This window comes from Labeo rohita, chromosome 20 (assembly GCF_022985175.1).
Source record: "Labeo rohita strain BAU-BD-2019 chromosome 20, IGBB_LRoh.1.0, whole genome shotgun sequence".
Lineage (NCBI taxonomy): Eukaryota > Metazoa > Chordata > Actinopteri > Cypriniformes > Cyprinidae > Labeo > Labeo rohita.
In genome coordinates, this window is record NC_066888.1 from 21,793,540 (window position 1) to 21,806,794 (window position 13,255).

Sequence of the window (13,255 nt, forward strand, 5' to 3'; positions counted from 1 at the left end):
TCATTGTTGTGCGACATTTGCCTCGGTTACCCTGACAACGTGACGCTTTAACTTTACACAACATGGCATCCACTGTACATTTAGAGATCGTCGGTCTGTTAAACAAACATAATTTTCAAATAGCCAGAAGCATTGCGGAGGTAAAGTTTTTAGAGACTGGCCACTTAAAATGTGCTATTTAACGTGGCTAATGCTAAAAGTACCGATTTTGACTGCACACCTGTTCACAAAAGCTGTAACATCTGCACTTACAGGGATTGAAAAATAAATTCCCGGAGTCATTTGATAATCCAACGATTCGCCCGCTGCTGGAATGTGACTGGCATGACTTTTTATCTAACAAAAAGAGGGTAAGGCACTTGCTTACTCGCTTGTTTTCAATATAGTTTGCGTTTTGGTAATAAATCTAATAGGTGCGTTAACTTCCCAAGGAGCTGAAAGGGGAGGTTTGGCAGTACAGCGGCTGTTTAATGTCCTTCGTAAACGGTCAGTTGCTCGGTGATGAGAGGAAACTGTCCAGCTGGGCAGAGAAAGAGTGGAAGTTTTCTTTCAGTCGACCACAGGCGCTTTATAAAGCCCTGGCTGAGGAGTATTACACCAGCAACCTGCGGGACACTGGGGTAAATAAATACAACAAACGAAAAAGCGAGGCATAAATGTTAAGTCATGGATTTAATCAACGTACTTAATATTTATGCGGCTAAGTTACATCAAAACTTTCACACAGTAGGCCTACCTACAAGATGTACAACATCTGTTCTCTTTCCCACAGCATATTTTTGTTTATATGGATATTGAAAGTGGTGGACAGGCATTTGGCAGACTGTTGTTTGAGGTAAACATACTCTGCCATTACTTAAGTTATTATGGAAATGTGTTTCCACTTCCTTTTCCATTCTCAAAGTGTTTAAAATGTAACCTGTCAGCTGTTCTCAGACTTGTGTCCGAAGACGTGTAAGAACTTTAAGGCCCTGTGCACTGGAGAGGCAGGTTTGTCCAAGAGTAACCTTGAGTTGAGCTACAAGGGCTCAATTTTCCACAGAGTTGTGCCAAATGGCTGGCTGCAGGGTGGAGGTAAGGAGCTGTATACATACACACGTGCGCACACACACACAAAATATCAACTGTGTGATTGTATATAATTCATTGTTTATATGGTTTCAATTACAGACATTTCACCTGAAAGGAAAGGCAGTGGGGGAGAGTCTATCTATGGCCCAACATTTGAGGGTACAGAGTTTGTGCCACATAAATTTGTTCATAACAATCATACTTTGGTTCTTAACATCAGATTTTTTTTTTTCATCCCTATTGTAATGTACACTAACAGTCAAAAGTTTTTGACTGCATTTGTTTGATCCAAAGTACAGCAAAAACAGTACAAATTTTTAAATATTTTTACTATTTAAAATAACTGTATCTATTTGAATATATTTTAAATTGTAATTTATTTCTGTGATTTCAACACTGAATTTTTAACATCATTATTCAAGTCACATGATCCTTTAGAAATCATTGTAACATTCTGAGTTGCTGCTCAAAAACATTTATTATTATTAAATATTATTATATTGAAAACAGCTGAGTAGAATTTTTTTCAGGTTTCTTTGATGAAACCTAAAAACATCCCCAAAAAAGAAAAGAAAATATATACTGATTCCAGGCTGTTGTATGGTATACTGTATAATGTTACAAAAGCTTTTTATTTCAGATAAATGCTGATGTTTGGATCTTTCTATTTATCAAAAAATCCCAAAACTGATAATAACAATATTTTTTTTTTTGAACAGCAAATCAGCCTATTAGAATGATTTCTGAAGGATCATGCGACACTGAAGACTGGAGTAATGATGCTGAAAATTTAGCTTTGATCACAGGAATAAATTACTGTACATTTTAAAATGTAATCAAATAGAAAGCAGTTATTTTAAATACTAAAAATATTTTACAATATTACTGCTTTTGCTGTATTTTGGATCAAACAAATGCAGGCTTGGTGAGCAGAAGAGACTTCATTACAAACATTACAAATCTTGCTGTTCAAAAACTTTTGACTGGTGGTGTATATCTGAGTGAAACAGTTCATCGAAAAAGAAAAAATTTGATTTCGTCTACTGGAAATTGAATGGATCACTGTCACAAGATAGTGAGGAAATGGATAAAAAAATTCTGATGCATATTGATTAAACATTGCAGTGTTCCATTAAAAATAACAACTGTCAATTTTGATTTCATGGTGGCTTTAAAATGTGTGATAGACACATTGATTCATACACGTAAAAAGCACTAGGTGGTTCTCTCTTCCAGATGAGAATTTTGTCGTATCCCACAACAAGCGTGGCATCCTGGGAATGGCTAACCAAGGTGCTCATAGCAATGGTTCTCAGTTCTACATCACACTACAGCCGGCCTCCTGGATGGACCACAAATATGTGGCTTTTGGGTAATGACTCCAATAGCTTATCTTAATTATTGGCTTAATGCAGACATTATCTGAAAGGTACATGGGTAATTAAGATCTTTGCTATTTAACACTCTTACAAAATTGAATGTCACAGCTTTTTCTCTCTCTTCCAGGCAACTTGTTGAAGGCACAGAGGTTTTGAAGAGACTAGAGGCCGTGCCTACTTACAACGAGAGGCCCAAACAAGACTGCAAAATAGCAGCATGTGGAGTTTTTGAGCCATGAGTAATCACATACGGCTTATAGATCAACAAAGCAATATTACAAGCTTTTTAATAACCATTTTTAATATATGCAGAAATAGCTTTGTGATTTTCTCTGTGAATAAATCCATTAAAAACCTCTTTTTATAATCTTTCCAAATATTCAGTTTCAGTTCTATTTATTTCCTGTTAGGCTGCCTTGGCGGATTTGGTGACCCTGCTGTATGTCTGTAGCTGTTTATAAAAAAACAAAATGCTTTCTAGAGTATGAAACAGAGGAGATTATACATCACCAGAGTAAATGTGGAGAACATTAAAACAATTTTGTGTGAACGGAGAGGGGAAATGGATTTTGGTGACCTGTTATGCTGCCTTGTCAGATTTGGTGGATATGCTATATGTCTTTAGGTATTTGTTTCAGACCAAAATGCTGTTTAGCTATTTATATAGCCAAAATGGTTTTCTAGTGTATGAAAAAGTAACGTGTAGGCTTCACCAGAGTGGATTTGGAGAACATTAAAGCAATTCTGTGTGAAATAGAGAGGGGAAAATTTCGGGGTTCTTACTTCCTTAGGCCGATTGATTTTTCTGTATTGTAATGGGTTGTAATGTTTCTTAGTGGAAGCTTAAGCTAATGTTTAAGTATGATAATAAAATTATGTAAATTCACAATAATAATTCATGTCAATGATTTTATTTTATAAGTGGGCTGTGGATCACCCCTGACAAAATGAGAATGAGATTATCGGAAAATGCAATTTCATAAAGATAATGGTTCCCAAAACCACACAATATGTTTGCCGCATTTATGAAATACAAACCATTTATTTCTATTGTAAGTTTTAAAGTATCCCTGCTGAAAAAAAACAGCCTAACCAGTTTAAGAAGACCTAAAACCCCTCTGAAACCAGCCTGCTGACCACCTAAAACCAGCCAACCAGCTTAGGCTGATTTTGGCTGTATATTATTTAATTCTAATTTATTTGCCAAGTAAAATAACTTAAGATATTATGTCTTGTTTTCTGAAAAAAAATTATCAAAATATTGTTAGTTTTTGCTTAAAACAAGCAAAAATATCTAGCAATGGAGCAAGAAAAATAATCTTGATTAGCCTTTGAATTAAGATAATTTGTGACCCTGGACCACAAAACCAATCATAAGGAAACATTTTTTTTTTTTTTTTTTTGAATAAATAAGCTTTCCATTGATGTGTGGTGTGTTAGGATAGGACAATATTTGGCCAAGATACAACTGATAATAACAATAATATTTTTTTTTCTTGAACAGCAACTCAGCATATTAGAATGATTTCTGAAGGATCATGCGACACTGAAGACTGGAGTAATGATGCTGAAAATTTAGCTTTGATCACAGAAATAAATTACTGTACATTTTAAAATGTAATCAAATAGAAAGCAGTTATTTTAAATACTAAAAATATTTTACAATATTACTGCTTTTGCTGTATTTTGGATCAAACAAATGCAGGCTTGGTGAGCAGAAGAGACTTCTTTACAAAAAAACATTACAAATCTTGCTGTTCAAAAACTTTTGACTGGTAGTGTATATCTGAGTGAAACAGCTCATCGAAAGAGACAAAACATGATTTCATCTACTGGAAATTGAATGGATCACTGTCACAAGATTGTTAGGATAGGACAATATTTGGCCAAGATACAACTATTTGAAAACCTGGAAACTGAGGCTGCAAAAAAAATCTAAATACTGAGAAAATCACCTTTAAAGTTGTCCAAATAAAGTTGTTAGTAATGCATATTACTGATCAAAAATGAAGCTTTTATATGTTTACGGTAGGAAATTTACAAAATATCTTCAAAGAGCACAATCTTTACTTAATATCCTAAAGATTTTTGGCATAAAAGAAAAATTCATAATTTTGACCCATCCAATGTATTTTTGGCTATTGCTACAAATATACCCATGCTACTTGGTCCAGGATCACTTTTTTTTTATCCAACAGGCAGATATTTTTGCTTGTTTTAAGCAAAAACTAACAAAATGTTGATCATTTTTTTCCCCCAGAAAACAAGACATAATATCTTAAGTCATTTTACCTGTCAAGTAATCCAATAAATGCATCTCGATTAAAAATGTTTAAATATTTATACTAGAAAACAAGATCAAACTAGCTGAAAAAGCTAATTAAAAGTCTTTCAGATCACTAGAAAGCTAGACAGGTGAGTTTGATTAGGAGCTAAACTGGGCCTTCAGGAGCGAAGTTGACCATCCCTGTCTTAATATAACTATATAATATGTTTTAATGATTTATTGCATAATTTTTACTAAAATATTTTTACATGAACACCCAGTTCCAGTAACGTAACCTTTTACACTTGTCTTTAACGACTAAAGATTTAATGTGTTTTTGAGTAAACAAGCATTCACGCAGCTGAGCTGAAGGTTTCACCCCGAGCATGTGTTTAATGAGGACCGGACAGCCGAGCAGACCTGACCGAGACACTCACCATGACCACACCGTTTTCTCCTCCGCTCTATATGCAGCGATATCAGTTTGTTATCGACTACGTGAAAACCTACCGACCTAAAAAGGTAAATAAACGTATGAATGGCGTTTTAAAGTTAAGTCGCCATGGCCGTTGAAGCTACGCGTGAACTAGCTTGCTAATCAATATTTGGATGTGATTTTTCCACAGGTCATCGATTTCGGATGCGCAGGATGTTGCTTGCTAAAAAAGCTGAAGTTTCATCGCAACGGTATACAGTTATTAGTGGGAGTTGATATCAACAGCGTCGTCCTCTTGAAGAGAATGTAAGTTTGCTATCTTACTTGAAAACCAACAGTTTATGCTACACATACTTTCGTCCATATGCAAAATCAGGATTCTTCTGTTTGTGCATATGATTTTGGTTTTTGCCAGGCATACGTTGGCTCCACTTGTAAGTGATTATCTACAGCCAAGTGATGGGCCTTTGACCATTGAGTTGTACCAAGGCTCTGTCACGGAAAGGGAGCCCTGCACCAGAGGATTTGATCTTCTGACATGTGTTGAGTTGTAAGAGTGGCACTTTGTTTTTTCAGCCAAATGAACTAAAAGATACGTAAAATTATATGTTCTATTTGACCTTTGTTACTGTAAACATCTCTTACCACTATAAGAATTGAACACCTGGAGCTTGCGGAGGTGGAGAGGTTTACAGAGGTGGTGTTCGGGTATATGGCACCAGGTGCTGTCATCGTCACCACACCCAATGCAGAGTTCAACCCGCTGCTGCCGGGCCTGAGAGGCTTTAGAAACTACGACCATAAGTTTGAATGGACCAGAGCAGAGTTTCAGACTTGGTAAGCAAATATTCAATATGGGGCATTCTAGTATTAGTGGGAAATGTGGGACGAAAATGTATTTTTCCAAATACAAATTGTATAATATCCAAGGTACACATTTCTAGCAATGGTGCAGTTAGTTTTCATATTGTATTTTCAGATAGTTTTGGAACATTAGTCCTCTCCCCAAATTTGTCACTACTGAAACACCATAATAATAATTTAATTAGAACGGTTTTATTGACCTGTTAAGATTTTGCTTGCATCTACATTTTATTTATTTATTGCTATTTAAATTTTTTCGTAGGTAAATCAATAACAATTACATTTTTTACAATATTTCTAGTGTAATTTATGAAATTTGTTGTAAATCCAATTTTTCTTTGTAAAAGGCAAAATGTTGAACATACTGATTTCAAAGTTAAGGATTCATTAGTTTGAAAATGCATTGAACCAAAAACTATAACAACTTTGTTGACAATTCAGTATTGATTTAAAAAAAACAAAAAAACATCCCATTCAGTTGTGACTGCACATTTTCAGTAGTGACAGTATTGTTTTGGTAGCAATCACGTTACATTTTAACTTGCATACTAAAACTATCAAAATACAAAAATTTTGCACGACTCTACTAAAGTTGTTTATTTCCCCAAATAAATGATTGTGTTCCCTTTTGTCACTAACAAGTATCGTGACTGTTGTCACTAACAATCACAGTGACAATTTTATGGGTTGTGTCTGTTTTGGTAGTGATCATTTTATGTGATGACACCCCGAAAAACAAAGATGTCACTACCAAAACGCCATCGGTCGTGACTGTTTCGGTGACTGTTGACAATTTTAGATGCTTTTGAACCTAGCTTAAAGGTGCTAATTAGTACATGGCTACCTAGCACAGTTCTAGAACAGTGGTATACATAAAAACTAAATGTTATGGAATAACTCCCAAAAAAAAGTGTGCTTAATTGCAGGAAAAAAGCTGTTTGGTTGTGACGTTCACGCTGTGAGAGAGGGAGACACAGGAATATTTCCTGATCACAAATTTAGGGGTGTAGTTAAAAATCAGTCTCAGCCAATGGACTAAAACATACACTATTTTGGTAGAGATGTGAAAAATGAAAAAGTTTTTACATAAAGTTTCATAAAAATTATATATATATATATATATATATATATATATATATATATATATATATATATATATATATAATTTTTTTTTTTAATCTAAAAGATACTTAAAAAAACAACAACAATGGAAAAAAAAAATGATTTCAGTATTTTCATAAGTTGAAATTTAGTGGTTTGGGTTCAGGACAACCACCTCCCAATTAAAAGTACCAAATAAATGATGATTTGAGATGTATTAAGCTTACTGAAATTTTAAAAGGAAATTTTAAATTTTAAAAGGAGCTTGGTAAACATCTAAGATTTGAATACTTAAATGCTTCTTAAATGTGTTGTTTTTTTTTGGTTGACGGACAGCAGTTTACAAAAATTCTGTAAAATCACCCATACTTTCTAGTGCTGATTTAGGATCAGATGAGTCCATTTTAAAAATGATTAACAGTTTTCTGGCTAAAAGATCTTCCGACCTTCTTGCCCTCACAGGGCTAACCGGGTCTGTCAAGAATATGGTTACTCCGTGCACTTCACTGGAGTTGGTGAAGCTGTTGGCCACTGGAGAGACGTGGGATTCTGCACCCAAATCGCAGTGTTCCAGAGGATAAATCAGGCCGTGAGCAATGCTGAACTCTTGGAGCCCTCTGTGTACAGACTGGTGAGAAACTTTTTCTTAGAAGATGTTGCGCATGTAGTTCCTGTCTCTCTCACCCAAAAATTAAAATTCTGTCACTAATTACTCACCCTCATGGCGTTCCAAACCTGTAAGACCTTCGAAGAATGAAACAAGAAAGAAGACATTGTTGAATAAAGTTATTTTTAGTTTTCTTTGCGCTTCATAAAATTAAGGTTTGAACCACTGATGTCACATGGACTGATTTAACGATGTCCTTACTACCTTTCTGGGCCTGGGAACATGGTACTGTAGTTGCGTTGACATCTATGCAGGGTCAGAACGCTCTCGGATTTCATTAAAAATATTTTAATTTGTGTTCCAAAGATGAACGAAGGTCTTACGGGTTTGGAGTGACATCCGGCTGAGTAATTAATTCCTTATTTTTTCTTTACTTTTTTCTACACTCATGTCTTAATCTTTGCTGTTTATTTTGTAGGTGTACAAAGTGGTTTATCCCAGCTTGTCTGACAACAACATCTACCAGAGAACTTTAGTCAATGAGGTCCTATATGAAGCACAACACCTGAGACAGGAATGGCTGAGGAAAATGAACATGGACTCCAACAATAATGCACACTTCTATGCTCCTCCATTGATGGACGTATTCCATCATGGGGTCGAAGTCGATGCACGTTACTGGCAGCCGGTTTACCAGCAGGGCGGCACCGTTTGCGTTCCTTTGGCACGCGTGTGGTCGAGTCCCAGAGTGAGAGCTCTGTGTGGAAGCCTGCAGCGCCTCAGGGAGGAACTGGTGGTGGATGCGCGGGTGAGGATGAGCGCTGATGGAACGGTGCTAAACCTGCCTGTCTATGATGAGGAGGAGGAGGCGGAGGAAGAAAAAGATGAAGAAGAGAATGTGAAAACGGTGTCAGGTATTGGAAACAACATGGAGGAGGACTGGGATCGGGACCTTGGGAGTTACGAAAGCGTTTAACGGGTCTAGAAAGCTCTGTAAACAGAATAAAGAAAGCAAGCTGCACTTAAGATGTTAGTTCGTTTTTGACCGTATGTTTAGGAATATCAAATGGCCAACATGTCATTAAAAATGCAAATATGTGACACCTTCTTTGAAATGTGGTTTTATTTAACAGTGCGTGGTACATACCTTACCAGCATCATAACAGAACACATGGCGTGGAAGCCACTATTGGTCAAAGTTAGAACACAACATTGCGAGACAGTCAAAAAAAGCAATGTCACCTTTAAACATCAGACACAGTACAATTACAAGGACCAAAAACTTCACAGAAGAGATAAAGCCACCATGTTTTTACAACATGTAAAGTACCAGGACCTACTTACAGGTTATGTAAGAGTTATAAAAGGGATAATTCACCAAAAAATGTAAATTCTGTCATTAATTACTCACCCTCATGTTGTTCTAAACCCAAGACCTTTTTTGATGAAATCCGAGAGATTTCTGACCCTGCATAGACAGCAAGGGTCCTACCACGGTCCAGGCCCAGAAACGTAGTAAGGATGTTGTTAAAGTTCATGTGATATCAATGGCTGAACTGTAATTTTACAAAGATACAGGAATACTTTTTGTGTACCAAAAAACCCCAAAAACAATTACTTTATTCAACAATTCTTCTCCTCTGTGTCACACTAGCACCATTTTGGAAAGTATCACGACGCATGGCGCTAGGGTGACGCAGAAGAGAAGAATTGTTGAATAAACTCGTTATTTTCGAGGGGTTTTGCACACAAAAGTATTCTCGTAGCTTTGTAAAATTACGGTTGAACCAGTGGACTATTTTTCAATGTTCTTGGTATCTTTCTTTTAATTTGCGTTCCAAAGATGAACAAAGGTCGTACAGGTTTGGAACAACATGATTGTGAGTAATGACAGAAATTTCAGTTTTTGTGTGAACTATCTCTTTAAGGAAGAAACACAGAGGGGAAAAAGTGAATCTTGACACAATTTCAGTATCACTAAAGCTCAAATACATAAAAATAGACTTTCATTTTGGCAGTAGATCAATTAAAAAACTAAAAATCAAGTTCAACTCACTCCTTTTTGAGTGTTTGGTGAAAAATAATGAAGCTGAAATGTTGCAGATAATCTCTCTAAATATACTGGAATTTGCAAACATTTGCTACAGAGGCCTTAAAGGAACAGAGTGATGAAAAACAATACGTGTTTGGAGGAAAATGTATATCTCGATATTTTTGCATTTTCTCACAAAGGTTCCCTTTGAGAAACATTGTGATTTCTCACAAAATGTTTACGTTCCCACAAGAAATTTAGCGTTTTCTTGCTAAATGCTTGCATTTACTTGCAAACTTTTAATTTATTTTCATGTCAGTGTAACATTTCTAAGGTGAACGAAAAGGTTTTACAAGTGAACAAAGCTTCTCCGAGCAATTAAAAGGGTTAGTTCACCCAAAAATGAAAATTAGCCTATTATTTACTCACCCGCAAGGCATCCTAGGTGTATATGACTTCCTTCTTTCAATCAAATGCAAATTGTTTTGGCTCCTCGAAGCGTTGTTTTCCTTCATCAGTCCAAAACAAGTCCAATAAAGCGCATTCATCCGTAATAAAAAAGTGCCTCACATGGCTCAGGGGTGAATAAAGGCCTCCTGTAGCAAATCGATGTGTTTTTGTAAGAAAAATATCCATATATAAAATGTAAAAATCACCGCTCTGGGTGGATGATGTAGGATGTATAAATGGTGCATGCACCTGTGAGTCTCGCAAAAACCAACGTTTGTTTACAGAAGCAAAGGAAGCAAAAATTTCCTTACTTCAGCAAAGGAAAACGAGTCTCCTCTTGGTTTATATCGGAATCCTCTGACATTTTTCTTCACAAATCCTCATTTTATAATTGTACTTCGTGACCGTTGTTTTGTTTTGCTCTCTCCTCTAGGCACCCACGTTCGTCACTTCTGAACAGCGCATGCGCAACACATACGTCCTACGTCATCGCCTGAAGCGGCTCACAATAGTAGAGCAGCTTCCATGTACAACTGTTAGCGCAAGCTAAAGTGATTAGTAAGTTTTAAATATGGATATTTTTCTTACAAAAACGCATCAATTCGATACAGGAGGCCTTTATTCACCCCTGGAGCCATGTGAGGCACTTTTTATTATGGATGGATGCACTTTATTGGACTTGTTTTGGACTGATGAAAAGAAACACCCGCCCATTGCCATGACAAAGCTTGGAGGAGCCAGAATTTTTTATAGAACTCCAGTTGCATTCGTCTGAAAGGAAGTCAGTCATATACACCTAGGATGCCTTGAGGGTGAATAAATAATGGGCTAACTTTCATTTTTGGGTGAACTAACCCTTTAAAAACATTTGTGAGAACGCAAAAGCATTGATATATAATTTTTCCTCCCATCTCCCATCATTTAGACATTTCATCATGTGTCTTTAAGGGCTCTGTACATTCGCAGTGTGGTGCTTTGATATTTGTGCAGTAATTGCGAAAGACAAAATAATAAACCTGAGACGTGTGGCCGAGTTGAATCCAAACTTCCGTCAGTGTTTTTTTTTTTAGTGTTTTGATCTCGACGGACCTGGATCAACCTGATGGAAATAGCAAAGACTACACAAAATGCTTCGGACACATTGAGTAGGTGTGACACCCATGCATTTCTACACTATAACTTTAGACAGTTATGATATAATCAAGTGCTACAAACAGACTGTACACACTCGCTCAACTGCGAATCCTCACACACACTTTAATCGCAGCGGCAAGTGAGTTTATATTAATAAAACAGTGAATGGCTTCTGAGAAGATAAGGGTATACGGTCACGTAAAACTAGAGAAGCACTAATGTACACTACCAGCGAAATTTTTAATGTTTTTCAAAGAAGTCTTTTCTGCTCACTAACCCTGCATTTATTTGATCTAAAATACAGCAAAAGCTGTAATATTTTCAGCATCATTACTCAAGTCTTCAGGGTTACTTCAGAGTTCCTTCAGAAATCATTCTAATATGCTGATTTGCTGTTCAAGAAACATTTATTATTATTATTTATTTATTCTTTATTTTTTGGAAAATAAATTATAGAAATTATGACTTTTATTTAGCAAGGATGCTTTAAATTGATCTAAAGTGATGATAAAGACATTTATAATGCTACAAAAGATTTCTATTTCAGATAAATGCTGTTCTTCTGAACTTTCTATTTATCAAAGAAACCTGAAAAAAAATCTACTCAGCTGTTTTCAACATAATAACCACAGCAAATCAGAATATTAGAATGATTTCTGAAGGATCATATGACTGGAGTAATGATGCTAAAAATTCATCTTTTAAATAAAAGGAATAAATTACATTTTAAAATATAATTCAGTTATTTTAAATAGTAAAAATATTTCCAAATTTATTTCCAATAAATTACATTTTAAAATATTATTCAGTTATTTTAAATAGTAAAAATATTTCCAAATTTATTTCCAATTTCCAATACTTTGGATCAAATAAATGCAGGTTTGGTGAGCAGAAGAGAGTTCTTTAAAAACATTAAAAATCTTACTGTTCAAAAACTTTTGACTGGTAGTGTATAATTCTGATATGCCGTAGAGCTGATTTTACAGACAGAGATACCATGAAAATAGTCATTAAAATACCTTCATTTTAGTGATATACATCAAGTAACTACAAAAACATTGATAAAAAGTTTTTGTAGTGTTATAGAGAAGATAAAGAAGAGCTACAGAGCCGCTCTAGAGCCTTGTGCTAAACATTTCAAGCATTGCTGAAATAGTTGAAGTTGCTTCGTTCTGTGCTGCCATGTTACTAATTGTAGCTTGAAAACAGCTTGGCTCATTTTGTCCTTGCATGAAAGCCAATACATTTACGTGATGTCATTAATAATGCAAGATGTACTTATCAGATATTCACCTGCTCGGGTTTTACGTAGCTAATGTGCCTATATATGACTGCAAAATCACTGCAGTTCTCAAGCCGAAAGTTGTTTTAGACGACAAAATACGTGTATAGGTTAACTCGATCAACAGCTCAGCCTCAAAACTCCCTTCAATGTTAGAGATTCATAGAAAGTCCTTCAATTCAAAGTGCTATTCAAATTCAAGTCTGAAAACAGCTCCATCTGTCAAAACACATCTCGCGACTTCTCACACGCACAAAGTGAAACGCTGCGGGTGGGCGAGGACGCTATGATTTCCATTCGTACAGTAATGAGATGACAAAAACATTTTAAAGCGATCACCTTCATCTGCAGACAGAGTACACACCTCATGTGGCGTAAAAGGTGTATACAATCCATCAATTGTTACTGACAGACTCTGAAATGGCTCACAAACATGTAAACATGGATAAAAATAAACGGAGATCTTCCTAACTAAAACAACCATATGAAATATATATATATGTTTTAAATCAGCAATAAAAAGCTCTTTGATTTTCAATGCGGACGTATTAGGAGACAAACTTTACCTCACAGTGAAACACAAACACCTATAATGGCAGCCTCTTGTAGAGGAGCTGTCAGTTCTTAATGTAG

At 35.7% G+C, this 13,255-nt stretch overlaps 2 protein-coding genes across 2 annotated transcripts; both read left to right on the forward strand.

Moving 5' to 3' along the window:
- The first annotated feature begins 45 nt into the window (after positions 1–45).
- ppil6 (peptidylprolyl isomerase (cyclophilin)-like 6) lies at positions 46–2,829 on the forward strand. Its single transcript, XM_051139562.1, has 8 exons — positions 46–140; positions 255–350; positions 432–620; positions 773–835; positions 927–1,074; positions 1,171–1,230; positions 2,308–2,443; positions 2,578–2,829. Exons 1-8 carry the CDS (start codon positions 63–65, stop codon positions 2,687–2,689), a joined length of 882 nt encoding a protein of 293 aa, XP_050995519.1. The 5' UTR covers positions 46–62; the 3' UTR covers positions 2,690–2,829.
- A 2,027-nt stretch (positions 2,830–4,856) lies between these two features.
- henmt1 (HEN methyltransferase 1) lies at positions 4,857–8,745 on the forward strand. The gene is made up of 6 exons (XM_051139558.1): positions 4,857–5,238; positions 5,343–5,458; positions 5,568–5,702; positions 5,807–5,989; positions 7,580–7,748; positions 8,203–8,745. The coding sequence occupies exons 1-6, from the start codon at positions 5,155–5,157 to the stop codon at positions 8,698–8,700; spliced, it is 1,185 nt and encodes a 394-aa protein (XP_050995515.1). The 5' UTR covers positions 4,857–5,154; the 3' UTR covers positions 8,701–8,745.
- Positions 8,746–13,255: the final 4,510 nt, after the last annotated feature.

Coding starts and splice junctions, on each gene's coding strand:
- ppil6 (XM_051139562.1), top strand. CDS start 63: ATGGCATCCACTGTACATTTAGAGATCGTCGGTCTGTTAAACAAACAT. Junction 621..772: donor GCAACCTGCGGGACACTGGG/GTAAATAAATAC, acceptor TCTTTCCCACAG/CATATTTTTGTTTATATGGA. Junction 2,444..2,577: donor CACAAATATGTGGCTTTTGG/GTAATGACTCCA, acceptor TCTCTCTTCCAG/GCAACTTGTTGAAGGCACAG.
- henmt1 (XM_051139558.1), top strand. CDS start 5,155: ATGACCACACCGTTTTCTCCTCCGCTCTATATGCAGCGATATCAGTTT. Junction 5,459..5,567: donor GTCGTCCTCTTGAAGAGAAT/GTAAGTTTGCTA, acceptor GGTTTTTGCCAG/GCATACGTTGGCTCCACTTG. Junction 7,749..8,202: donor AGCCCTCTGTGTACAGACTG/GTGAGAAACTTT, acceptor TTTATTTTGTAG/GTGTACAAAGTGGTTTATCC.